The sequence below is a fragment of the Schistocerca americana genome, chromosome 2, assembly GCF_021461395.2.
Source record: "Schistocerca americana isolate TAMUIC-IGC-003095 chromosome 2, iqSchAmer2.1, whole genome shotgun sequence".
Lineage (NCBI taxonomy): Eukaryota > Metazoa > Arthropoda > Insecta > Orthoptera > Acrididae > Schistocerca > Schistocerca americana.
Genome location: NC_060120.1, coordinates 742,016,782 through 742,044,007, shown reverse-complemented (window position 1 = coordinate 742,044,007; position 27,226 = coordinate 742,016,782). Strand labels below are relative to the sequence as shown.

At 42.4% G+C, this 27,226-nt stretch overlaps 1 protein-coding gene across 1 annotated transcript in view; it reads right to left on the bottom strand.

Moving 5' to 3' along the window:
• Positions 1–27,226, bottom strand: part of LOC124594396 (retinal guanylyl cyclase 2-like) — a gene marked incomplete at its 5' end in the record, with an annotated part of 448,596 nt that overhangs the window by 296,167 nt on the left and 125,203 nt on the right. Inside the window, one exon of the mRNA XM_047132764.1 lies at positions 14,749–14,925. Within this exon, the coding sequence (XP_046988720.1) occupies positions 14,749–14,925 (177 nt within the window). The remainder of the gene's footprint in view (positions 1–14,748; positions 14,926–27,226) is intronic.

The window sequence follows — 27,226 nt, the reverse complement described above, 5'->3', positions numbered from 1 at the left end:
CCTAATCAATTTGTAGTGAAACCCCTTTACTGTGATTAGTAATTCCCTTGGCCGCGTGATAATTTACCTAATGGATTTGGAAGTAAGACATCAGTTCCGAAGTTCCGTAATACAGAGCAAATGTAATCATGGGCCGAAACGTTATGACCACTGCTGACCGCGGGTCTTAATGCCTTCTAGTGGCGTTTGGGGCACGTGGCACGATAAGGAAAGCACACAATCCAGTCATATTAATGTGACCACAACCTGTGTTCGACGGCAACGTGCAGTAACCATTCATAGACGGTGGATGCAGCAATAGCAGTGGACGGTTTGGGGGGGGGGGGGGGGGAAGACGTTGAAAACAGTGGGAGTCGTTGTTGCAATGCGGAAACACAGTGAGCAGTGATTGAGTTGATGTCCAGAATGGCATGATCATTGAGTTTCAGACCAAGGGTGGAAGGATTTGCCAAACAGCAAAGTTTGTAGACTCCTCACTTGCTGCTGGGAATTGACGTCCAGAAGGGCATGATCATTGAGTTTCGGACCAAGGGTGGAAGGATTTGCCAAACAGCAAAGTTTGTAGACTCTTCACATGCTGCTGGGAGTTGATGTCCAGAAGGGCATGATCATTGAGTTTCGTACCAAGGGTGGAAGGATTTGCCAAACAGCAAAGTTTGTAGACTCCTCACTTGCTGCTGGGAATTGACGTCCAGAAGGGCATGATCATTGAGTTTCAGACCAAGGGTGGAAGGATTTGCCAAACAGCAAAGTTTGTAGACTCTTCACATGCTGCCAGGAGTTGACATCCAGAAGGGCATGATCATTGACTTTCGGACCAAGGGTGGAAGGATTTGCCAAACAGCAAAGTTTGTAGACTCTTCACATGCTGCTGGGAATTGACGTCCAGAAGGGCATGATCATTGAGTTTCGTACCAAGGGTGGAAGGATTTGCCAAACAGCAAAGTTTGTAGACTCCTCACTTGCTGCTGGGAATTGACGTCCAGAAGGGCATGATCATTGAGTTTCGGACCAAGGGTGGAAGGATTTGCCAAACAGCAAAGTTTGTAGACTCTTCACTTGCTGCCAGGAGTTGATGTCCAGAAGGGCATGATCATTGAGTTTCGTACCAAGGGTGGAAGGATTTTCCAAACAGCAAAGTTTGTAGACTCTTCACATGCTGCTGGGAGTTGACATCCAGAAGGGCATGATCATTGAGTTTCGGACCAAGGGTGGAAGGATTTGCCAAACAGCAAAGTTTGTAGACTCTTCACTTGCTGCCAGGAGTTGATGTCCAGAAGGGCATGATCATTGAGTTTCGGACCAAGGGTGGAAGGATTTGCCAAACAGCAAAGTTTGTAGACTCTTCACATGCTGCTGGGAGTTGATGTCCAGAAGGGCATGATCATTGAGTTTCGTACCAAGGGTGGAAGGATTTGCCAAACAGCAAAGTTTGTAGACTCCTCACTTGCTGCTGGGAATTGACGTCCAGAAGGGCATGATCATTGAGTTTCAGACCAAGGGTGGAAGGATTTGCCAAACAGCAAAGTTTGTAGACTCTTCACATGCTGCCAGGAGTTGACATCCAGAAGGGCATGATCATTGACTTTCGGACCAAGGGTGGAAGGATTTGCCAAACAGCAAAGTTTGTAGACTCTTCACATGCTGCTGGGAATTGACGTCCAGAAGGGCATGATCATTGAGTTTCGTACCAAGGGTGGAAGGATTTGCCAAACAGCAAAGTTTGTAGACTCCTCACTTGCTGCTGGGAATTGACGTCCAGAAGGGCATGATCATTGAGTTTCGGACCAAGGGTGGAAGGATTTGCCAAACAGCAAAGTTTGTAGACTCTTCACTTGCTGCCAGGAGTTGATGTCCAGAAGGGCATGATCATTGAGTTTCGTACCAAGGGTGGAAGGATTTTCCAAACAGCAAAGTTTGTAGACTCTTCACATGCTGCTGGGAGTTGACATCCAGAAGGGCATGATCATTGAGTTTCGGACCAAGGGTGGAAGGATTTGCCAAACAGCAAAGTTTGTAGACTCTTCACTTGCTGCCAGGAGTTGATGTCCAGAAGGGCATGATCATTGAGTTTCGGACCAAGGGTGGAAGGATTTGCCAAACAGCAAAGTTTGTAGACTCTTCACATGCTGCTGGGAGTTGACGTCCAGAAGGGCATGATCATTGAGTTTCGGACCAAGGGTGCAAGGATTTGCCAAACAGTAAAGTTTGTAGACTCTTCACATGCTGCTGGGAGTTGACGTCCAGAAGGGCATGATCATTGAGTTTCGGACCAAGGGTGGAAGGATTTGCCAAACAGCAAAGTTTGTAGACTCTTCACATGCTGCTGTGGTTAAAGTATACCGTCCATGTCAAAATGGCGCTATCCAAAACCGACGCCGAGGCTACTGTGGTGCACGACAGGCCACAGATGACAGGGGTGAAGATGTATTCGGGCTAATAGTCGTGCAGCTATTGAGCAACTGAATGCCCAGATGAACCAAGGTGCTGCCAACAGCGTCTGCTCAACGACCATTCAGCGAACTTTGCAACGTTTCGGCCCCTACAGCAGGCGCCTGGTTCATGCACCCATGCTGACTGCTGTTCATCGGCGATGAAGGGTAGAATTTGCACGCCAATACCGCAACTCGACGACGACTGAATGGCTATAAGTGAGCTCTTCAGATGAATCTCGTTTTATGCTCCACTGGACAGACAGCCGTTGGCCCTGCAATAATCACCGTAAGGGCCCAGGCCGGAGAAGGGAGCCTTATGGTCTCGGGTATGTTTCCCTGGCATTCTCTGGCATTCATTCTGGAAGGCACAGGGGATCAACACAGGTATGTATCTATCCACCCCTACGTATTGCTTGTTTTTCCTCAGCATCTACCAGCAGGACAATGCAACATATCACGCAGCTTCCAGTGTACGCGCGTGTTTCGAAGAGCACCAGGATGAGATTACCGTACTCCCCTGGCCACCAAATGCGTAGGACCACTTTGATCGGCCTTTCGCGCCGTGGATTTTCAACTGAGACACCTAAAGCAGCTGGCCACGGCACTGGAATCGGCATGGGTCTACATTCCTGTCCGTATCTCCCAGAACCTCACTGACTCTCTTCCAGCACGTCTCGCGCTGAAAAAGCTGATTAACCAGGCTTTTGACAGGTGGTCACATTAATGTGACTGGACTATGTATATAAGCGGAGCAGAGTCGAATGATGAATCATTCTGGCGATGATACGAGCCATAAATGGAGAAGTCAACTGACACAAGCGACTTTGACAAAAAAACAGATTATATAGTCTGTTGCCTGAGAACGAGAATCTCGAAAACGGCAGAGTTATTTGGTTGTGGTGTGCTATTGTCGTATGCATTTGTGAAAAATGGTTGAAGGACAGGGGCACCACGAGCAGGTGACAAGGGGTTGGGTAGCCACGCCTAACTGTAGAAAGTAGAGGTTGGATGCTTGGCCGGTCTGTCGAATAGGCGGCCATCTGTGATGTATCTGACAACAGAATATAATTGTGGTAGCGTTCTGGAGTACACCATTCACCGCACCGCACATTGTTGAACATGGGGCTCCGTAGCAGACGGCACCTACACCCTGCGACATCGTGAATAACGATTGCGGTGGACACCAGCTTGTCGAGATTGAACCGTGAATCAATGCGAACGTGTTCACCTGATCAATCGGATCGGGTGAATCATGTTTCTTAAGATCGATGGCCGTAATCGGATAAGCCACCATCCAGGCAAACGTGATGCTTTAAACCCGCATCGCACCACAGACGCAGGTTGATAGGGTAGTATTATGCTTTGGGCGACATTCACCTGGGCTTCCATGAGAGCTGTGGCGGTAACCGAAGGCGCCATGAGTGCTGTGGATTACGCAAATGTCATTACGGACAACCTGCATCCTTCCTGACTGCGATGGTATCTTCCAGGACGATAACTGTATGTATCGCAAGGCAAGAATCGTGCTACAGTCGTTGGAGCAGCATGACAGTGAACTCACGTTGATGTCTTGGCCACCAAATTCGCCTGAAGTGAACCCAGTGGAACATGTATGGGACATATCGGACCCCAGCTCTTCGTCCAGAAAACCACCGGCCCGTAACTTTTGGAAATTGTGTGATCTGTGCGTAGACCTCCAAGGATTTGGCGATTGCATGCCACTCAGAATCGCTGATGTATTACGTTCGGTAGCTGGACCAACAAGCTATAAGCAGGTGGTCATAATGTTAAGCTCATCAGTGTACAAAGTTATACCTGGGGAATAGATTCGATTTTTTCGAGAATTCGTTCTTAAAATACACCTGTTATTACTCTGATGCATTTTTCTTTCTTCTGGAATTAAAGTTACTTTTTTCTAAGTTAATCTAGAAGACTTCGCCAACCGTTGTTTTACTGCTCGTAAGACGCGGGAAGAATCTCTTTTGGAACACCGAAAACACCATAGAAAGGTCTAGCAACTGAAACGACTTCATCTGTATTGCCATTTTTGTGTGCGACTCACGTCCAGTCTGTGTATTCCTTTCGATACAAGAAATTGCTTAAATTTTTGTTGTGTGCAAAAAGGCCGATCATTTGTAGTGTTGTCGATGTATGGGACGCTATTCGTGGATTCCATGCTAGCTTAAGACAGATGGCCACTGGGAGTCGACGATTATTTGTTAACATAGGAAATGAATATCCTGCACGAGTCGACGATCATTGTGAATATTTTGTCAATAAGAGCTTCCAGACTGCTTATTAAAATTTATTAATTTATTACGTCGTAATAAACATCGTAAACAAACGTCGTAATAAATGAAAAAATTAATATGCCATATATGTGGTTTTATTCACAAAATTATCGGCGACTAGCTTATGCGTGACATGTTTTACTGCTGATAGTGCGAATAAGCCGTATATGCCATACGCACTTACAATACGAATACTTTGTAGCAAACGATTGCAACAGTCAAAAGGAGATTGAAACTGAGTAGACAATCTAACATATCTTAATATTAGCAGACGGTTGACGCATAAGGCGATCAGTGTGAAAAATGAAACAATTCTGTGTCATTTGTTACCGAAAGTGTGTGTGCTTTTTCGGGTACAACGAAAGCAGAAAGTAAAGGCGTGGGTATTCATTTTCCAAATGTTGAATTCTTGAAAATACGAAGGAACAGCTTTTCTATATTTTCAATGTCTTTGAAATGTCTTCTATTCTAGTTTACGAAGTACTGTGTATTTCTCTTTCAATAAACAATCAGTGTCTTTATTCCAATCAGCGTCGCCTGAAAACTTAATCGGCTTTCACTTCCTCCTTTCAGTATGTATGCAGTTCCTAATGAGCAGCGGTGGAAAATCTATGTTCGTCTTTGTAAATTATCCCCAATGTTAATAATATGTATTTATGATGTTGCTTCAACACCAGCAGTTTTTATGTGGACGTGCTACTAAATTCATGACAGGTAACGTCATGGAGCCTAGTCAACGCTCATTGAAAAGTCATATTCTGACTCTGGTACACTTGCGTAAACTGGATTGACAGTATAAGCAGAGTACGCAGCAGCAAAGTGTTTGGGCAGGATGTGACGTGTGTTAAGGAGATGTGAACGTAAGATTTTGTTTGGAACCATGAACTGCTCTTTGCATTAGTAAGATTTTATGGAAGAAAAATTCAAATTCTTCAGAAGAAATGGTGTAATTATAATGCACAAAGCGAACATAAAGAAAGGAGGAAGTCTGTGGAACAGGCAAAATTTTATTCGCGGGGCTGTTTATTGCAAACTCGTGCCAGTTACTGCTCTGTGAAGTAGCTAAATACCGTCTTAATGCGTCTGAAAGAATATGATAAATGTAACCTAGTATCGGAGACGTCACGATGACTAAGTTATATCGATGACGTTTCGTCAGATGATTTTCATTACAAGTAAGTGTGAGTTGAAGTCAGCAGTAAATGAAATTCGGAACAAATTTGTTCATGATGACAGTCAGGTCTTAGGCAAGTGACTGACAAGTACAGGGAAACAGATGATTGCTAAACGTTTCCGGTCTCCAAATTTAGGTCTGTTTCATTTAAACGGAGGCTAGGTCCTACGTTTTTCATGCATGTAGATGACCCATTATTTCCAGACCTAAATTAACTAAGTAAGCTGCAAATTATTCGAAGCATAGTGACATAGCGATAGGTTTTACCAAGTTCAAAATTCTGAAATACGGGTTGTATAACTTTACAACTCCAGTGCATTGTAGCATCGGAACTGAGCAACTTACACGATTGGGTTTTGGCTTCATCAGTTCAAAAATTCAAAAGATTTATTTTTTCCTCGCCCATTTCAATGCGCGCTTCTTTAGTCGCATACACAAAAGCAAAAAAATGGTTCAAATGGCTCTGAGCACTATGGGACGTAACAGCTGTGGTCATCAGTCCCCTAGAACTTAGAACTACTTAAACCTAACTAACCTAAGGACATTACACACATCCATGCCCGAGGCAGGATTCGAACCTGGGACCGTAGCAGTCGCGCGGTTCCGGACTGCGCGCCTAGAACCGCGAGACCACCGCGGCCGGCACACAAAAGCAGAAAGCGTGTCCAGATTTAGCGCAACATGTTTGTATCAACTATGGCAGTGGTGTCAGTGATTCGGATCTAAAGCTCTCTGATGTTCTCAGTACTTCAGAAAAATTGATCTTTCAGAAAACTCTCATAGGAAAATCGTATTATGTGGTGACATAGGACGACGGCATCGCGCCATCTGACAGTCCGATAAACGTCTGGAAATGCCTGAAATACGTCATATCGTACAGTCTTGGTCCAGCGTGTGGATGTTTAGTTTTGTTGAAAAACAATTTTTTCTGACGCTCAGCTAATTGTGGTAAAGCGTACAGCTGTAGCACCTCATGATAATTGAAAGAGTTGGCAGTTTTTCCCGAAAAATAATAATGCGACAACGGTATCAACCATCAAATAGCACCACTTTCCTGCTAACATGTAACCTTTCACAAAGCACATGTGGAATGATTATGCCCCAGCAGTGAGCGTTACGTACCACACACTGAAAAGTGGGTTCGCCGAATCTGTTACGTTAATTTGGAAATCGCCATTCTCAATTAAAAATTCTAAAATGTGCACGGCATATCGTGTTCGTTGTGGTTTGTCATCAGGTTTAAACGGCTGCAGGATTTTCAGTCGGATCTCCCATAAGGCCACCTGAAGAGATTTGTGTAGCAGAGACTGGAAAGTTACCGCAATCATACCGGGGGAGCTTAATTTGACCTTGGTCGGCTAGAATGATGTTCCATATCCACACTGCTTGTATGCATGATTGTGTTGGTGATACAGGTTATTTCGCTGTGTCATTATGTGGTTGATCGCAGCAATGACATGCGCTGAGTACCAGTAATTGCCTAGTATTTTTAAGTATTAGATACTAAACGAAATATTTCTTTAAGGAATGTTCAAATTTGATTGAAAACTACAAAATGTGTGTATTTTTTTGTTTTCTGCTTCATGAGGGGTGCAGCAACTGAGTGGCAGCCGAAGGTGGTCTTCACCCGTATTCGAGACGCAGCGTTACCGGACTTCGTTATCAAGGAGCCGACGGCCGCGGGAAAAGAGATGCTGCTGGAAGCTACACTTAATTTTCTATGTCCACAGTTTTCATAATGTAAAATTGTGAAAAAAAATTGTTGTATGAAACGATCTATATTCAGAACTGATTGGGAGTTATATCGATGAAAATCTGTATGAGGTACAAATATGTCAATATGCTAGGTAACTGATTTCAAGTTTTACGTGGCAAAGAGAGTACAATGTTCTCAGTAATACAACAATTGAAAGTGTTTTTGAGCGTATATAAACGTATTCGTGAAACTATTTTATGGTAAGCTCCCACTAAGAATGCTTTGAAAATCCCATACTAAAGCGCCCTTAATGTTTAACACGCATGTTAAGTCAAATGAATAATTAATGCTGATGCTCAAGAACTGATAGGTAAATATTTCTGGTCGTCTGAAGTTATAATGCACGAAAGTGACACTGAATTCTTTGAAGTTAGAAAGAATAGCATGAAATCTTACTACTGTACAAAGTCGTTTTGCGTTTGGACAAAAAATTTACTGTAGTTCCCATACAGTACCTATACGTATGAATAAACATTTATGCCGATTTTTCAGTAAAGGTAACTAATTAAGACGAAAATGTTGTCCTCCAAAAAATATTACTTGACTGAACCCAGTATAATATTTTTTTCTTTTTGTGATTTACCAATCAGTTTGCATTTCAATGACTGTTCACGTAATAACAGATATAAATGTTATGAAATTTTAATCAGGTTGAAGACGGCAACTTTCAGGTGAAACAGTCAAGAGAATTAATGAAGAATTAAATGCCGAACAATGTGACTGCCGAATAAAGTGAACGTACTTTCATCGCGAGAATGCATCACTGCGGCAAGACCCGTCTCGGAGACGTCACTATATCGCGGGACGACCGAAAGCTTGAGAAATGGACAGATTCACGTTTGCATATTTTTTATTCATATATTTATTTCTTAGTTGCTGTTGTTACGCATGACCTGCACCTCAGAAGATATATTAGTCTGTGTTTCACAGTTCCTCCAGTATTAAAATCCATAAGGTATTAAAAGCGATAAGACACATCGTGATAGTAACAGCAAAAGTCACAAGATCGCAAGCTGATCAAAAGATCGAACACAACCCTAGATATGCCGAACTGTGACGTTAAGTGTTCGAACAGTTCGAGTCGTATTCAAACATGGTGGTGGGTTTGACTATCTCTGGTTGTCCTAGCAAAAGAATCAGCTGAGCTTAGTAATCACCGTATTTTACGTGATCAAATTGAATACACTTCTCAAGTAAAGATACGAATCAATGATGTCAGTTCGACCACTAGAGCTTTATTAACATAATATATAGTTAAAACTTCTATCCTTTATGGACGTGGAACATTGCAGCAGTGAAAGATCTCCAGAAATTACTGTAAAAAGTAGCCCTTTCTTTTGTTCTTCAGTTTTTATTTTCCATTATTGGTTTAAAATAGCCTAGCGATTCATCATCAGATGGCACACATTTAATGTGTGTTTGCAAGATTGCGCGGTTCGTGTAGCTGTGGCAAGATATAAAAATGAAATATGTATGGACTGAATTGGCGAGAATTATTCCATATTATGAGACAGATTTAGTTGCATTACTGTATCTACAGTTATCAGCATCTGTTGGTTTGTTCTTGGAACATACATTATTCTAGAAAACGTATGTTACCCAGTGACGTTAATTTCACAGCACTTCACAAACTTGGACACAGGTAAGAACTTCTAAGTACTTTACAAAACGTAAACAAACCGAAGAGGACGACCAAAGTTATGTTCAAATAGTTGTATTGGGGCAGAGAATTTCTTTGTTCAGCACTTGTGTTGCACACTGGCGACAGTAACTATATATCTGTTTCTATTGCATTCATTATTGCAAAAGTAACATGTATTTTACGATGAAATATAATCCATGCTCATTATTTAATAGATTTTGTAAATAGAACATGTCAATTTTGCCATGAAAATAATTGTTATTTTTGCGAAAACGAATATAATATAAACAGACACATACTTACTGTCGCCAATGTGCAATGCAAGAGCTGAACATAGAAACTCTCTGCCCCAACAAAAGCTCTTTGAACACAACTTTAGTCATGATTTTTGGTTTATTTACGGTTTATAAAGCAAGTGGAAATTGTTACCTGTGACTAAGTTTTTGAAGTTCTGTAAAATTAATCGACCTCATACTGTGAATAATTCTCATAAGATTCATTCAATGCTTACATCTTGCTGTTGCTACACGAACCCCACAATGTTGCACACATGCATTAAACGTGTACCAACTGATGATGAATCGCTAGGCAAATCGAAACAGGTAGTGGAAAATAAAAATTGAGGAGCAAAACAAAAGACGACTGGTTGCAGTAATTTCTGAAAATCTTCACATTAATTAATTCATATTTTCATAATTAATTCTTCGGGGGTCAGTTAGGTCCAGTATTCGGAACGAAGTAGCGAAATTTAGTCTGAAATCGGCGATAAGAAAGACGCATACCACCAAATAATTAAATAAACTATTGTTCCGAAATAGGAAGTCGCGCCGCTGCAAATCTGCTGAACCACTGGCATATGAACGGCCGTGAGGGTGCTTTCATTGCATACCGCCTTTGGATATTCCTTTGCATTTGAATCTCAGATTTAGCTTGAAGAAAGTAGTTAACATAGTCAATCTTTTTAATGAAAATTGTCACGAGCTAAACTCCTGATATAATCTGGAGGACACGTTCACACAGATCTTTTCGGTTTCTTGTTAGTGACTCACATAAACCAAAAGCTATTGGTATATATTACTTTGTCAGGATACTGTAGCATATTAAACCGCAAAGTACCTTCTGAAACATCCTGTATCTACATGCAAGGAGCCCTGGGTATTGAAGTCATGATCTCGCAAGCACTTTTTTGGTACGTAAGATGACTGAAAGCTTGATTCGCCTTACTGTAGTACGCTCTACTTCCACGATACACAAACAACAAGGAAAGTTTAACCATTGACCAATACCCAAAACGTACAGTGAGGCTTGACCAAATGGTGCAATCGACTGATCGTTACGCTACGGTGCAGGTTCGAATCCTACCTCGGGCATGGATGTGTGTGATGTCCCTAGGTTTGTTAGGTTTAAGTAGGTCTGAGTTCTAGGGGACTGATGACCTCAGATGTTAAGTCCCATAGTGCTCAGAACCATTTGAACCATTTTTGAACTGATCGTTACCCACTGTTTCGAATCCCCGACAAACACGCTGATTTGTCTGAAAGATTATGACCAGCGACGAAAAGATCCATAAACTACAATTTAACCTGTAATTTCTTGTTCTGCGACTTTAAGTACCTTTTCTTAATATTTCGTGTGGCATTATTACAGTGAACATGAACTAAGATTAACATTCGTAAAGAAACATTTGGGCTACAAATGTAGGTAACTGAATTACCAATCGTATTCATAACTCTTCAGATAGTGCCTTGTAGGATCCTAGTGAACATGTCTGCATTATACAGGCTGCCCCTATTGATCAGTTTTATGCAACCCACAGTATGTCATGTCAGGAACGGTATCCAGACAGGCAACAGGCACCTAATCGATGTAAGTTCCCTCTCACAGCTTTGGGCGACTGTTATCCAACGGTACCATACTGTAAAAAATACAAATGAGGATGGGCCGTGATTTACGCGGTATTTTTTGACCAAGATTAACTTGCCTCTGCCATACTTATCCAAGTGTCTCCAGTCTTGTTTGTGTAATTAGCGGTGTACTGACTCATGTTTCCGATATCACTGTGTTTATTCCGGTTATAGTACTTAATCTTTCGCAAATGGTACAGAAACGTTGCCTTATAAAGCGTCTTTCACCATCGGAATCAACGAAATTAACAGGAGATATCAAAATGGGAAACGTTTGCAGTAACGACTGTCTGGTATATGACCCAATGGAAAGATCAATATACTGGATGAGTCAACTGCCCCTGCCGATGTCGTTTTACGCAAACAGACGTGACAGAACAATGTTGTTGGCCATTTCGCTTTAGATGGGAAGCACAGTCTCGAAATGTCCCATAATAACTAATAAGTATACGAAGGCATCTTAGTCCTATTGTACAAACTTGGATTTATGAAAGGTTAAGAACAGTAAACGGAATAAACTTACAGAGACATCCGAAGCCTGTATGACTATACCGCTAATTACGCAAAGAAAGACTGGAGACACTTGGATAATTATGGCAGAAGTAAGATATATCTTGGTCCAAAAATACTGCGTAACTCATGGCCAATCCTCACGTGTATTTTTTACAGCATGATTCCGTTTGCTAACAGTCGCCCAAATTTCTGAGATGGAACTTATATCGATTTCGTGGCTGTCGCCTGTCTGCATACAATTCCTGATACAGATGTAGTATGGGTTGCGTAAAATACATCGGTATGGGCAACATCAGACTGATGCTACCGTAGCCCGACATGCCCATAGTGGCATGCTTTCTATGTTTTCTGTTTCAAAAATTTTGTGACTAAAGCTAAGTTTGAGTTTTTTATTTCTGATGAAGGCACTCATAGCAGTGCCGAAACCTAGGCCAAAAGACTTCCTTTTTGCGACCGATGGCTGTTATTCTGTTAATTTCAATTTAATATTCTTTTGCAAAACTTGACCCCGCACTGGACGATCTGATACCCCATTTGTCCATTTCTCATTCTTCGGTCATTTATGAAATTTCGGAAAAAAATTTTACCTCATATTACTGATTAAGTATTTGTTAATTATCCTTATTACTTCTAATCAATTACACCTGGTTTTCTGCAAAACTAGGTCTCACTCAGACCAATCTGATTCCTATTTGTCCATTTCTCGCTCTTCGTTTGCCTATGAAGGCTCGCACAAAAATCCGGTGTATAATTTCTTTCAAATCGCTAATTCAGCTTTTGTTAATTACCCTGATTACTCTCAAGGAATTAGACCTGTCCTTGTAAAACTAGACCTTACGCTGGTGAATTTGGTTCCCCACTTGTCTATTTTCCACTCTTCGTTTGGCTACGAGAATCCATTGTGTGATTTCTATGGAGTCTTGTTTTCATTTCGCTCGAACATTTGACCAAAAAGGAAGAGAGAAACAAGGAATGGAGAATATTCAACTGCTACTTTCTAAAAACCACAGCATCTATGCTTTTGCTAAAGATGGCTAGGATGGCGATCATTATCCTGAGGTAAAAAGGTCATTTATCTAGGATAGCTAATCAGGACTTGCTGCTTCGTCATGCGACATTACGTTAACTAGAGTAATATCTCAAAACTTAGTGATTAATATAAGTTAGCGGAAAGTTTGCTTTCATACTTAAAGCGAAATGAGAGGAAGATTAGAGCTAAATTACTGTGGTCTGAGGCCTCTGGCTATGCGCAGCGTCAGGTGGTGCCCCGTGCGAGAGAATTTACGAGTGAGATTTCCGGCAAATTGCTTGCCATTTGTACAAGTAGTTACCTCCCAGCTTGTGCCTGAAGCACACGTACAAGTCTTAGAAACTACCTGACTGGCTCACGTAAGCTGCTCTCAAGTAGTGTAACGAAGATGTTCATTTTTACATCGGTGCTCATATTCATGTGTACATTCAGAAAAATTTTTTTTTTCTTCTCAAATCTACAGCAGGTAAGGGAAATCATTAATGTATTACGAATGAAAGCACTAGAAATTCTTATTGATTTATTTCATGTACTATGTATAATTATTTACATTTTTAAAAATATTATTTCGTCCTTTCCTTTGGTACGTCTGTTCGACGTGAAAGTCTATTAACGTCGATATGACTACTGCTACTTACATTCATCTGAACCTCTTTATTTTACTCAAGCGTTTGTCTACTTCCACAATTTTTACTCCCCAAACTCTCTATTAATAAACTGACTATTTCTTGACACCTCACGGCATGTCCTATCACTGTTCCTTTCTTTAACTGATTTGTGCCATAACGATTTTTTCTTCGCAGGGCAATTCAGTAGGTCTTCGTTACTTAATCGATTTACTCACCTAATCTTCAGCACTCTTCTCTAGCACTACATTTCAGAGCTTCTATCCTCTTCTTGTCTGTACTACTTATCATACACGATTCATCATAGCACTTAAATTTACCTTCGTTATTAACAAATTTCCCTTCTTCAGGGAAGCTTCACTTGCTGTTTCTAGTATGTATTTTATAACCTCTTTAATTCTACTATTTTATTTTTTTGCCCAAACAATAAAATTCGTCTGCTATTTCGTGTCTCATCTAGTGTAATTCCCTCACCATCATCTGACTGAATTTTATTACATTTTGCTATCCTTGTTTTACTTTTGTTGATATTCATTTTATTACAACTTCATGAGACAATATCCATTTCGCTTTTGTGAATACTTTGCTGTCTCCGAGAGAGTTACAATGCCATCATCAAAAGTTTTTATTTCCGCTCAGGGAACTTAAATTCATTTTTCAAATTTCTCCCCGATTATCTTTGCTTTCTGTATTAGGTTGGTGCATAGGTTCGTAGTGTTTTTGTTTTACATATTGGTATTCTGGGCGCTATGGGTTTATTTATCGATTGTCGTTTTTTATTTATGGTTCACTGTTGCTACCTGAGTCTATATACTGTCATTTTATCATCTGCAGACAGTGAGTGGGGCTGTGGACGCTGCAAAATGGAGTGGCTAGTGGAGAGATCGGATCATTTCCGAGATATTCTTCTGTTTGTGTTCAGTAGAGGAGTGACAACGGCGGAGGCAGTAGAGATCGGTTGATAAGACACAACCTGTGGCAACAAGGATGTCGTCAATTTTGGAGACCAACGGAAGACTGCAGTAAGCAGGTTCAAATGGATGCAGGTTGCGTAGGTTATTCAGAGATAAAGAGGCTCGGACAGGATACACACAAGCGTAGAGAGCTGCATCAACGGTTCTTTCTAAGTATTTTTAAATGAAACGAAAAGGGGGCAAATGATATAATTATAAATATTATTTATAATAATATATTATAAATATTATTTTATTATATTTATATATTATATACAAATATATTATATATAAATATTATAAATTAATATATAAATATATTTATGTATTATATTATATATATATTATAAATAAATATTTATAATTATATAAATTAAATTCTAGATGTTTTGAGGGGTAATGACGAGACCTGGCTGGTACTCACCCGGACGAGGTCGGTGAGCAGGGAGAGGCGGAAGGACCAGTCGAGCTTGATCTCGTCCTGCACGAGTACGTCCTCCAGCGAGCCGCGGCTGCACCACTCGAAGACGAGCGCCGGCCGCGACGAGTCGACCAGGCAGCCGAGCAGCGGGTTCACGTTCTCGTGCCGCAGCCCGTGCAGCTGCAACACGCACGCCGCCGCGCCACGCCGCGCTCAACAGCCCGCCACACATCGGCCGTCCACCACACTCACGTGTCTCATCCCTACACGAATTTCACCAGCCTACCAACACCAGTGCGCAGGCGCGAATCCACGGCTGAGATCTGGTGGGAGTCGCAGCTCGTCCTTGAGTTATGCGTTTCAAAAGGTGCTTCATCTCTGGAGTCTCTCTTAGGAGGGGGTGGAGAGGTGTGTGAATAGCGTCCAAGTCCGGTGCATAGTTTTCTGCCGCTGTTCAATATCTAGGCTACTTTCAGTGTAGATAATTCATAAACACAGTTACTGTCTCTTCTCCGGCGCTGCCCCTTCTCTATAAATACAACTCGCCATTACCCGACAGTTATGAAATTCCTCTGATGTCCAGGATTTTAATTATAAGAACAATAATAATGAAGTGTAAGGCGCAGTCAGATGAGAAACAGACAGATGGAAAAAAGTAAGTAAACTGTTTCTTGCTTCAAAACTAACTGCCATACTTGTTCATACATTTATTCTACTGTAAGACAGGTGGTCAATGTCTTCATGGAAAAATGTTTGCAATTCCCTATGAGACCATGATTAGACCTATGTGTCCACCTCTTCGGCTCAAGCAAGTCAACAGCCACGAATGTCTTTTTTCAGCATTCTTAAAATATGGAAATCGCATAGGGAGATATCGAGACTGTATGGAGGATGTGTAGGGGCTTGCCGGCAGGCCCACATGTTGCTAAGCTTATTCTGACTATGCTCTATAATTTTCGCTGGGAAGTTCTTAAACATATTTGATTCAGTCCCAATTTCTCCCCAAGAGATTTCCATTTTTTGTGAGCTGTGAATAAACATATTCACGGTCGTTAGTTTGCCTCAGACAAAGGGGTGACTCCTTCGTATAGTCATGATTTCACAGGCAAATTTTTCATCAGCACATTGACCATTCTTGCCTCACAGTGAGACAAACGCATTGAAATAATGAACACGAACACAACACAAAAAGCATGGACACAAACGTAAAATAGTACAGAACCTACACCATTAAAATAAGGTGCAAACAGAAAACAGCACAAATAAGAAAAACTCCAGTTTTACTAACACGTAGCTGTAAAACACTAAACTGTAAAACTATAACATCGATAATGAAGGTTCAAAAATGGTTCAAATGGCTCTAAGCACTATGGGACTTAACATCTGAGGTCATCAGTCCCCTAAACTTAGAATTACTTAAACCTAACTAGCCTAACGACATCACACACAGCCATGGCCGAGGCAGGATTCGAAACTGCGACCGTAGCAGTAGCGCGGTTCCGGACTGAAGCGCCTAGAACCGCTCGTCCACTGCGGCCGGCGATAATGAAGGCTGTATGAAGATTTCAGTGTGCTCAAAACAATTTAGAGAAGAATGTTTTCAGAAGGAGAAATGTGTGTGTGTGTGTGTGTGTGTGTGTGTGTGTGTGTGTGTGTGTGTGTGTGTGTATGAAGATTAGTTGGCCTTATTCTTCGTTTATTCAAATCTTTGAATTCTTCAATATACTATTATTTAATTTCTAATGAAATAACCACTTGTTCATGAAATGCGCCAAAAATACGGTAAAATATTGTTGTGGGCTTGCCTATTATAAAGAGGAAACGTATAAAGCAAAATCGATAAAAAATGGACAGTCGTAAATCGCAAATTTATTCCACTTCGTAATTCCAGACCCGATGTTTTTCGGGATACTTCCACTTTAGTGTACATTGAAGCATAATTTATTAGAGCAGGGACTCAGAAATATGGTCCAGTGCAGACCGGTGCCGATCTCAAATTTTCTTATATAAAAAAAAAGACAGCTGAGCTGTGTGAGATGTCGTATGCCTTGCATTTATCTGCAAAGAAATAAATTCATTCCAGATAACCAATGGAAATTGTTAAGATGCCTATAAAACGTGTGTGCAAAATCAAAGTCGTATCATCTGAGAGACAAAGTATGCTGACGACAAGAGTTCTGTTCTGCGCATTACAATGTCAACTCCATAGATATTTCCACGCTATGTGTGTCGTACACTTATTTTGTCTTTGGTTGCGACATTCAGATGTCATCAGATGGTGGCCCAAGAAGCCGTAAAACTGTTCGTGAACAAATCAAAATTGTCGAAGGACGTAAAAATAAGTTTTTTGTCATTATTATGACGCTGTGCTGCCCACAGAGAATTCAATTACGGAACTTTTATATGGGTGACGACGAGTTTCTCATATGCAATCTGTGTGTGCCTTAGCCAGCATCTTGCCTCTAGGGGGACGCATGCGTTGCCGCTTTTTGCTGCCGGAGGAGGTAAGTAGACACCGTTACCGCAGGCCTGCCAACTTCGCGGCTCCCATCAGAGCGCGAGCGCCAAACTTGTGCTGTTCGTCCCCGGAGGAAATGCAGCACCGGAAGCCGCCTCCCCCTGGAGACTCGGGGCCTGCCTGCGAAACCTGCTGCCGAGTTGGCGATGAGCTTTCAGAGTTGTCGCAGAGAGTAACAGGTCCGCGAGGGCTGCGGCGGCTGGCGCTCGGCTTTCACACACCTGCAGGTGAGGCGGCCAGAAATATCACGGGCAGGTACGCGCCGACTTCTGCGGGTTCTCTCTCGAGCCTCTAGTATTTCTCCGAACCAGTGGCGCTTTTGCGAGAAATTTCTCGTACGAAAAGAAACTTTCAGGCGAGATTAACATTGCTGTCTTCCTAGTAATCTGATTCAGGGTAATTGTATCTTCTGGCAGTCCACCTTCTCAGTTTTCTTCAATTCCTCGCACACAGAACATAGCGGAGCTAAACAGTGGTAGCTACGGAGTGCTGCAGGTACTGTAGAACTGGTACGAGGTCGTCACGTGAACCTTCACTGAATCTGAAAGTCGCGACAGTGAAGAGATTTTTTTTTTCTTTATTGTATTTTCCCTTTATACAAAGGCAGCCCGTCAGCGGCGTACACATGCCGCTCTTTGGCCAACAGAAAAAACATATAGCAAACATGGAGACATAGAAACAGAAAAACATGAATGTTAAAAACAGAAGACACACACAAGAATAGTGGTGAAAGCGTTCGTCGGAAGGCACTGGTTTCAGAAACAAGATCCACAGTGTACTCAAACGAAAGTTATCAGCTGTACACTTGAACGAAGGAACACACTGAAGATAACACTGACGCACAGAAACGAAGAAAACACTGTTGCACTAAACACTGGTGACGAACTGGTGCGAGCAGTGGCCTTTTGCAAGGTACCAAACTCCAAATGTCCATTGTATACAGTTCGCTTCGCATTGTTCTCTCAGAAACTGGTTGCAAGAATTCCATATAACCGACTGCCACATAATACATCACTCTCGACCGCCACCTTTCCTGGACCTCTATCTCCAGACAATCCAAGCCAAGGCACATACCCGACTCGGCCTCCTTAAACTCCTGTCTGGTCGTACATGGGGTCTGGACCACTCCACCATCCTCCAGACTTGGGGGGGGGGGGGGGCGAAGAAACCAGTGGGAGAAAAGAAGGGAGAGTGGAGAGGAGGAAGTAGGGTGAGGTGTGGAAACCCAGAGAGGGGGGGGAGGGAGGAAGTGGGGAAAATGTGAGAGGGGAGAGGCAAGGAAGAAAGGATGGTGAGAAAGAAGAGAGAGGGAGCCCTGGAGGGAAGGGGGAGAGGAAGGGGAGGATTAGATCTCGTAGGAGGGGTATATGGAGGGAACGAGGACATCAGCAGGGAGGGGGAGTCGGTGGAAGCCACCTTGCGCAATGGTACGGAGAGTGTGAAGATGGAGAGCAGGTGCGATGCAATGGTACAGGTGCAGCAGCAGGGTGGTGTGGGAGAGGACGGTAGAGACAAGTAGGTGGGGAGGATCAAGTTTGCGGGAGGTGTAAAGGATCCGTATCCATTTGAGGAAAAGGAGCAGGTGCGGGAAGGGAATCAAGTCATATAGGATGTGCATGGGGGATGGGAGACGTATGCAATAGGCAAGGTGGAGCGCATGGCATTCCAGAATTTGGAGTAACTTGTAGTAGGTGGGAGGGGCGGAAATCCAGGTGGGGTGGGCATAGCAAAAGATGGGGCGGATGAGGGATTTATAAGTGTGGAGGATGGTGGAGTGGTCCAGACCCCATGTACGACCAGACAGGAGTTTAAGGAGGCCGAGTCGGGTATGTGCCTTGGCTTGTATTGTCTGGAGATAGAGGTCCAGGAAAGGTGGCGGTCGAGAGTGATGTATTATGTGGCAGTCGGTTATATGGAATTCTTGCAACCAGTTTCTGAGAGAACACTGCGAAGCGAACTGTATACAATGGACATTTAGAGTCTGGTACCTTGCAAAAGGCCACTGCTCGCAACGGCACATAAATTGCACGTCAACAATGGATCAAAAAATACAGGAACTGAGAAACAGGACTGCTGATCACTGGTAGCCTGTAGTATGGTCAGACGAGTTGCAACTTTTTCTCTTTGTAAATGTATCCTGTTCGATGAAAACGTTGTTAGACTGATTTTATTCCTGGACTACAAGCGACGTCAGCGCAGTAACTACGGTGGCAGCTTGAACTAACAACTGTAAATAACAGGTCTGCACTCGATCAGTCAGCTATGAGGAGTCAGTGTTAAGTAGAAGTGCAGTCGTAGTGAATCACCATTGCTGTGCCGCAAATGGTATTGGTGTGAGAGAGCCTGCAGAGAGTTTTGAAGAAGCGAAAACTGTGTGCAATGTTTGTCCTACACACCTTGACTTCTTCTTCTTCTTTTTATTCTCCTTCTGCCCTTTCCGTGTAAAGTCACTAAATTGTGGCCTGTAACAGTTCACATCTTTTTCTCGGTCTACCTGGATTTCTTTCCCCTTTTGTCTTAAAATTCCTTTTCTGATGTACTTGTCTCCCTGGATCCATTATTTCTAGGTCTTCATTTTTTCTTCTTTCCATTAAGTTTCTCTACAACGCTCCTAACTTTCAACTCCTTTCGAGTAACTTCATTTCTCATTTTATCTGTAACTCTATGTGCCTTGTATTATTGAATTTTATTCAATACCCACAACTGACTTTCATGTAGATGGGTTTGCAATGCGATTATTCTATAAAACTTCAGTCATTTTTTCTGTGTTTTATACTTTCAAGTTCCGTTAATTATTCCACAGATAGTTCCCAATGTATCCAACATAATCAGCATATCTTCTTCATATTCATATGATTTTTACAGTCAAATTAGTTAAAATATTTTATTTGTTCTATTGTTTTTCATCATCTATTACCTTAGTTCTCACTAAATACTGTCTACAAAATGCCAGTGACTTAGATTTAGTGGAAGATATTTTCATATTATATTCTACACATATTTTATTTACATCATAAATTCCTTTTTGTAAATCTTCTTCTCTTTTAAATGTCAATGTAAGGTCATCAGCGTATGCCTATATGAGTAACTGTAGCTTTACCGAGATGTTTAGCTGTATCCCAGTGTTTTATCCTAGAATTCTATCTTCAGACTTCATCGCCGGTCCAAGTACTAAACAGCATAGGGAATAAACTATAGCTTTGTCTCACTCTTTTATTTATCTGTATCGGCTCTATACATATGCCTTCTATATCTAAGATTGCTGATGTTCATTTATACAGACTTTTGATAGCTAATATAAGCTCTAAAAGGTAACCTCTGTGGACCACTATCCTGGAAACTTTTCTCTGACATCATTATCAAAAGCTTTCTTAAAATCTATGAAAACAACATGTGTCTCTTCGTTAAACCGTGTCTGCATTTCCATGAGCTGTTGTAAAACAAATATTACGTCAGTCGTTGATCGTCCCTTTCTTAATCAGACCTGTTCCTCCAGTAGCAAACATTCTACTATTGTTTTAGCCTTGTGTTCAAAATTCTTGCATAAGGTTTATATGCTGTGTCAAGTAAACTTATCCGTCTGTAGTTTTCACACATTTTTTTCTCCTTACAATGTATGGATATTATTTTTGCTTTCTTCTAATTTCGTGGTACATCTTTTTGCCTCCAGCACATATTAAACAGATGTAACAATTTAATGTGTAGTGAAAGTCCCACGGCCTTGATTTCCAAACAAATACAACTACTTAATTGAAATATAAAGTTCTGACAATTCATGTCTGAAACAAAAAAAAAAAAAAAAAAAAAAAAAATGACGGTTGACGGGGCTTGGTGTTATCAATATGAACCTACAACAAAACGACAGAGAGCAAAAATTCACTTAAAGGCTCCACGTTTTGACGACACAACCGACGTGCAAGACAATGTGACGTGTGAGTAAAATAACATCTCATGGAAGACTTTTTCCTGGCAGTTTCTCGTGGTTGTATGAACGTGCTGTGCGTTGTACTCAATCGGGGGAGAGTATTTAACGCCACCTGAATAATTAAAATCACTATCTTAACTTTTCTCTATTTTTTTTATCGATGCAGTCTCGAATTTTTTTTCGACTTGCGGGATACGCCAGGCGTTGAGTGCACCGACGGGCCAATGAGGCATGTAGCTCACAGTGTGTGTGTGTGTGTGTGTGTGTGTGTGTGTGTGTGTGTGGAGGATGTAATTCAGCAGGCAATGGTTCTGTGATGTTTTGGGGGTGTTTCTCGTACCATGACTAGGGCGCTCTCATCCAGGTTACCACGATTATGAACTAAAATATTTATTTCAATATTTGCGGAGCCCAAGCATTGCCTTTGCTTTTACATCCTTATGGTGAGTATGTTGTGGAGCTCCCGCCCTCTAAGACGGGGACAACCATCTTCACAGGGCCCATAAGAAGTTGGTGACTAGTTGGAACAGAAGATGAAACATAGCAATCAAAGGATATATTCTTCACTGGGTATCTGCAGCCGGATAAGGAATAACTGAAGCCCAGGGGCGGCGTTACGTCGTATTATAGTTCTGTCTCGCGCCTGGTGACTGATTTCTTGTCCGTGTTCTTACAGCCTTCAAATTCCATTACCATATCTTCAATCTCCACGGCCTAGTCCATCTGCCGTTTCAATTACAAGGGTCAATCCAAAATATTAATGGGGGAAGGAGCATGTGGCAAGAGCAATGTTTATTTTCTCCCAGGCAGCAGTTCAGGTTGGCTAAATGGCTCTGAGCACTATGGGACTTAACTTCTGAGGTCATCAGTCCCCTAGAACTTAGAACTACTTAAACCTAACTAACCTAAGAACATCACACACATCCATGCACGAGGCAGGATTCGAACCTGCGACTGTAGAGGTCTCGCGGTTCCAGACTGTAGCGCCTAGAACCGCACGGCCACTCCGGCCGGCAGCAGTTCAGGTGTGCACGCAAAATAGTTAGCCTATATTGAAGGACGTAGTTTACTTGATGGTGTAGTTAGTACCACGCAAAAAACATCAGGTAGTAAATTATGTGACGTGTTTGTGGGAAGACTGCTCGACACAGAGAAAAAACAACAAGCATACTGATGCCTGTACATATTAAGATATAGCATATACAAATTCCTGCCCTTACACCCTGCTACACCCTCCAAATCCTCTCCAGATTTCCCTGGAGGACGGGATCCACCAACACGCGCCGGCTTAAGGCGTCTTTACCACGTCCTGCTGCGGCACCCCTCACAGAAGTACCGAGAGGACTGGGTCGGATACTAGCTACAGGCCATTGCCCACCCGGATCCAAGATCAGATCCGACACGTCATTACCAACCCTAGCGCGAGGGCAGAGGGGATTAAGGCCAAAGAGCACCCTCTCCCCCGCCCCTAGATTTAAGGTCGCATGCGTCACATTCACGGATAACGACCTCCCACAAACGCCCATCCAGCGAAATGGCACTACCATTATGAGGCCAACTCCATCGGGGTAGCACTGGCAGCCAGAGGCCAGACACCAATGTGGCTCCCTCCCCCTCCCCCCCCCCCCCCCCCCCGCCTCACCACCCACAGTACTTGTGTTAGCAGGATTAATCCTGCAGCGTTTGACACGTCATCGCCGAGGACGCTTACGAGTTAATTCTACCACACATTTATTGTTGCCGCAGGCGCCCTTTGCCCATACACATGAGATCGGGTAGACCAAATGACAACTTTACACGTAAAAACCGTGTGGTCTGAACCAGTGCATCGCATATTACTGGCAGTAAATGGACTTTAAAGATTGTCAATCTGGCAAAACTTCAATCAAATGTACGGTAACTACCTCTGTCAGGAGACAGAGGCAGAAAATGACTGGTAATCTGGGAACACTGTAATCACACGTACGGTAAGTACCTCTGTCAGCAGACTGAGGAGTGTTGTGCTCTTGGTGTAGTATATAGTATTTTGGGTTGGCACGCAGTAGGTCGTGGGTTCGATTCTGGGTCATGGATTACTAGTTTGTATTTGTTAAAAGTAGTATGCGTGGTATGGCATCTGGCGTCTTAACTGTCATACAGCGATTACAGTGGGTCTTCTACAAAACATTTGCAGTTACGTATTACGAACACAGATATTGGAAAAACAATCGTTTCCATTAGTCAGCTTTTAAAGAAACCTTTTGCACGTCGTGAACGCGAATTATTTCTCATCATTCCATCTACTAGATTCCAAATTTGTTTTGTGTGTATCCTCCCCCAATGGTCCCATCGATCAATATCAACTATTATTCTTGCCACGTTCAGATGCATTACAAACTTTTAGGGCTTACGTCACCACTAGTGCTAGTAGCGAGCTTTGCAAATAATTTAGATGGGACCATTGGGACCATTGGGAGAGGGTGCACAGAAAACATGTTTGGAATCTAGTAGTTGCAGTGGCACGAAACAATTCGCGTCCACGACGTGTGAAAGGCTTCTTTAAACGCTGACAATAAATGTACTTCCGTTTCTGTGTTCGTAGCAGGTAATTGAGCATGTTCTGTAAAAGACCCATCGTAATCGCTGTATGGCGATTAAGACGTCAGATACTGTATCACGTAGACTGTTTTTAGCAAATAAAAACAAATAATCCAAGACTCAGAATCGAACCCTCGACCTTCTGTATGCTAACCCAAAACACTATTCACTGCACCAACTGCACAACACTCCTCAGTCTGCTGACAGAGGTACTTACCGTACGTGTGATTACAGTGTTCCCAGATTACCAGTCTTTAACGTCCATTTTCTGCCTGAAATACGCGCAGGACGAAATTTTGTGACAGGCATTTCTGTATTGCCAGTATGTGAGGAATCGCGTTGCGACGCCAGAGTTCGCGAATTTTTCTTAACCATATATACAGGGTGTTTCAAATGTGATGGTCAATACTCAGGGATGTGACAGGAATGATCATTCGAAACAAAAAAGTCAAGGAAACATGGAGTCTTAAACGTTTACCTTAAGAGCTATGAGCAATTCTTTATTTTCGATACGGTGAAACAAATCTCTTCTACTGCAAGTTCTTTGCTTTCTATATTTTGGGAAGTGGTAGTATGGACTAAAACAAAAAACAAGCGTCCAGTAACCATGTGCTCTAAAATGCATACCTTAAAAATTACGAGCACTTGTTCATTAGAAGAGTTGTGTTTCGAACTAGCGAAGATAAACAAGTGGTCGTAGCTCTTAAGGTAAACAGTTTACAGCACATGTTCACTGGACGTTTCTTTCTTGTTTTGGCCCCTACTACCACACTCCAAAACATGGAAAGCATGGAGCTTGCAATTGGAGAGATCAGTTTCACAATATAAGATCAAGAATTGCCCATAGCTCTTAAGGGGTGGGTTTCAGTGACCATGTTTAATTGACTTTTTGGTTCGAATGATCATCCTGTCATATCCCTGAATATTGACTATCACTTCTGAAACACCCTGCATATATGTATATATGCTTTCTAGCCGTAGCTTCATCTATGTGCGCAAATGTCACGTTTATTGCACACATCTCCTTCTTCTCCCCTCTCTGTCAATCTTCTCTTCTCCCCTCCCTCAGTCCTGTCCTGTCCGACTGCTTGCTTACTGCCTGAAACGTATTCCAGTTTTACCAGGACAACACACTGGTCCTGCAGAGCAGCCAAGGTGTCAGACATCTCCATCTTTTTCACCCGAACATCGCCTATACCGAACGGAACGACAAGAAAGGAAGTTAATATTGCATTGGCATTTACTTCTGATCTATGTTTAAAATCTGAAATCCTAGTTCATCAGGAAGTTAGTTTAAAATCAACCGCAAAATCTTTGCCAAAAAGATACGCATGAAAGAAACTGACCTAACAAAAACGTGTTAAAATAACTGTCACTGAATTAAACCGACGTTTCGGACGCAGTTGCTTTGGCAATCTTCTGGTTTTACTGGGGAACTGTGTCGAAGGTCCACTTACATTGCGTCATAACTCCTTTACTAGAAATGACGTTGTATCACAATTTTAAAAAATGCTGTGGATATGAGTGGTTTGCTATAGTGGGAGGAGTGCGAACGTTTACTAGCGTGGCTTACTGTGATAGGAGTGAGGATCTACTACTGTCTATTGCTCCAATCTGTATGAGCCATGATTGGCTGTTATCGGCGAATGGGGCATGGACCATTCTCTTCGTCATGTAGGACATGGGTTGCACAGGGACAGTTCCTCTCAGCTAATGTTTGCATTTGTATGTATGTGTGTGTGTGTGTGTGTGTGTGTGTGTGTGTATGCGTTTATTAGAAACATGTCAGTTAACCTAGGAGATCACTAAATTTAATGATGTGTCATGAACTGTCAGTGAAATTCAGATTTATGTTTTAAATTTCTAAGATTTTGTAGCAAAGATAGACCTGTGCCTCATGGGATAGGCAGCCATATGCAAGTATGGCCTTGCTGTGATGGTGGACCCAGAGGCAATCCAAAACTGACAGAGTCTCATGTTGTTTGTGTGGTTTTCTGGGTTTCACAGCTAGCTGGAGGTCACGACGGTACAAATGAAAAGTATATGGGTACCCCTATATGATGTGGAATTGACCACTAAATGCCATGGGAGGCGGAGCCTCATTATAAAACGAAGCGGAGAACAGTGTGAGAATGAGTAGCAGGATAATGGACCACTCAGGAGAGCTCAGTGACATCGAATGTGTACTAGACACTGGATGTCGCGAAAGTAACAAATACACCAGGGTAATTTCAAACCTTCTAAAGCTGCCCACGTCGACTGTTGGTGTTATGACTGTCAAATGGAAATGCGAACGAAGAACAACTACTGAACCAAGACAAGGCCGACATGTACTGATGGACAGGAACCGTCGATAATGCAGGAGGTCTGTAAGAAATTGCATGAAACCAGCGGAAGTATTCACTCGTGATATTAAAAGTGCCACTAGCATTCGAGTTAGCACACTGGCGAAGCTTCTGGAGTCAAAAAGAATGGGGCTACAATGGTGGAGCAGCTCCTCATATGCCACACATTTCTGTATTCAATGCTAAACGACGGTTGAGGTAGCGTGAAGAGCAACACCACTGCACAGAGGGTGATTGGAAAAGAGTGATTTGGAGTGGCGAATCACACTTTGCCGTGTGGCAAGCCAATGGGAGGGGTTGGGTTCGGCGAACGCCTGGAGAACATTATCTGCCATCACGTGAAGTGGCAACACGAAGTATGGGGGATTTGATGTTATACTATGAGGATGTTTTTCGTGGTTAGGATTGTGGGCTTCTTAATGCCCTTAAGCAGAAGCTAAATGTGAAAGAATACGAACACATTGGACAGCATTGTGTACTGATCGGATACGACGAGTGTTTGGATGGGGATGACAATGCACCCTATCATAAAGTAGCATCTGTGAGGCAATGGTCTGTGGAGAATAACATTCCTGAAATGCACTGACTTGCGAAGACACCCGACTTCAACACAGTTAAACGCATTTGCGATAAACTAGAATGTAGACTTCACTCCAGACCCCAGCGCCCAAATCACTACCTTCTCTCATCCCGGCTCTTAAGGAAGGATGGACTGTCATCCACCACAGATATTTGGACAACTCACTAAAAATGTCCCCAGCAGTGTTCAAGTCGTTATAAAGGCGAAGGGTGGACATGCACTATGTGCTACTAATACACTATGTGATCAAAAGTATCCGGACATCCCCAAAAACATACGTTTTTCATATTAGGTGCATTGTGCAGCCACCAACTGCCAGGTACTCCACATCAGCAACCGCAGTAGTCATTAGACACCGTGAGAGAGCAGAATGGGGCGCTCCGCGAAAGACACGGATTTCGAAAGTCGTCAGGTGATTGGATGTCACTTGTGTCATACGTCTATACGTCAGATTTCCACACTCCTAAACATCCCTAGGTCCACTGTTTCCGATGTGATAGTGAAGTGGAAACGTGAAGGGACCCATACAGCACAAA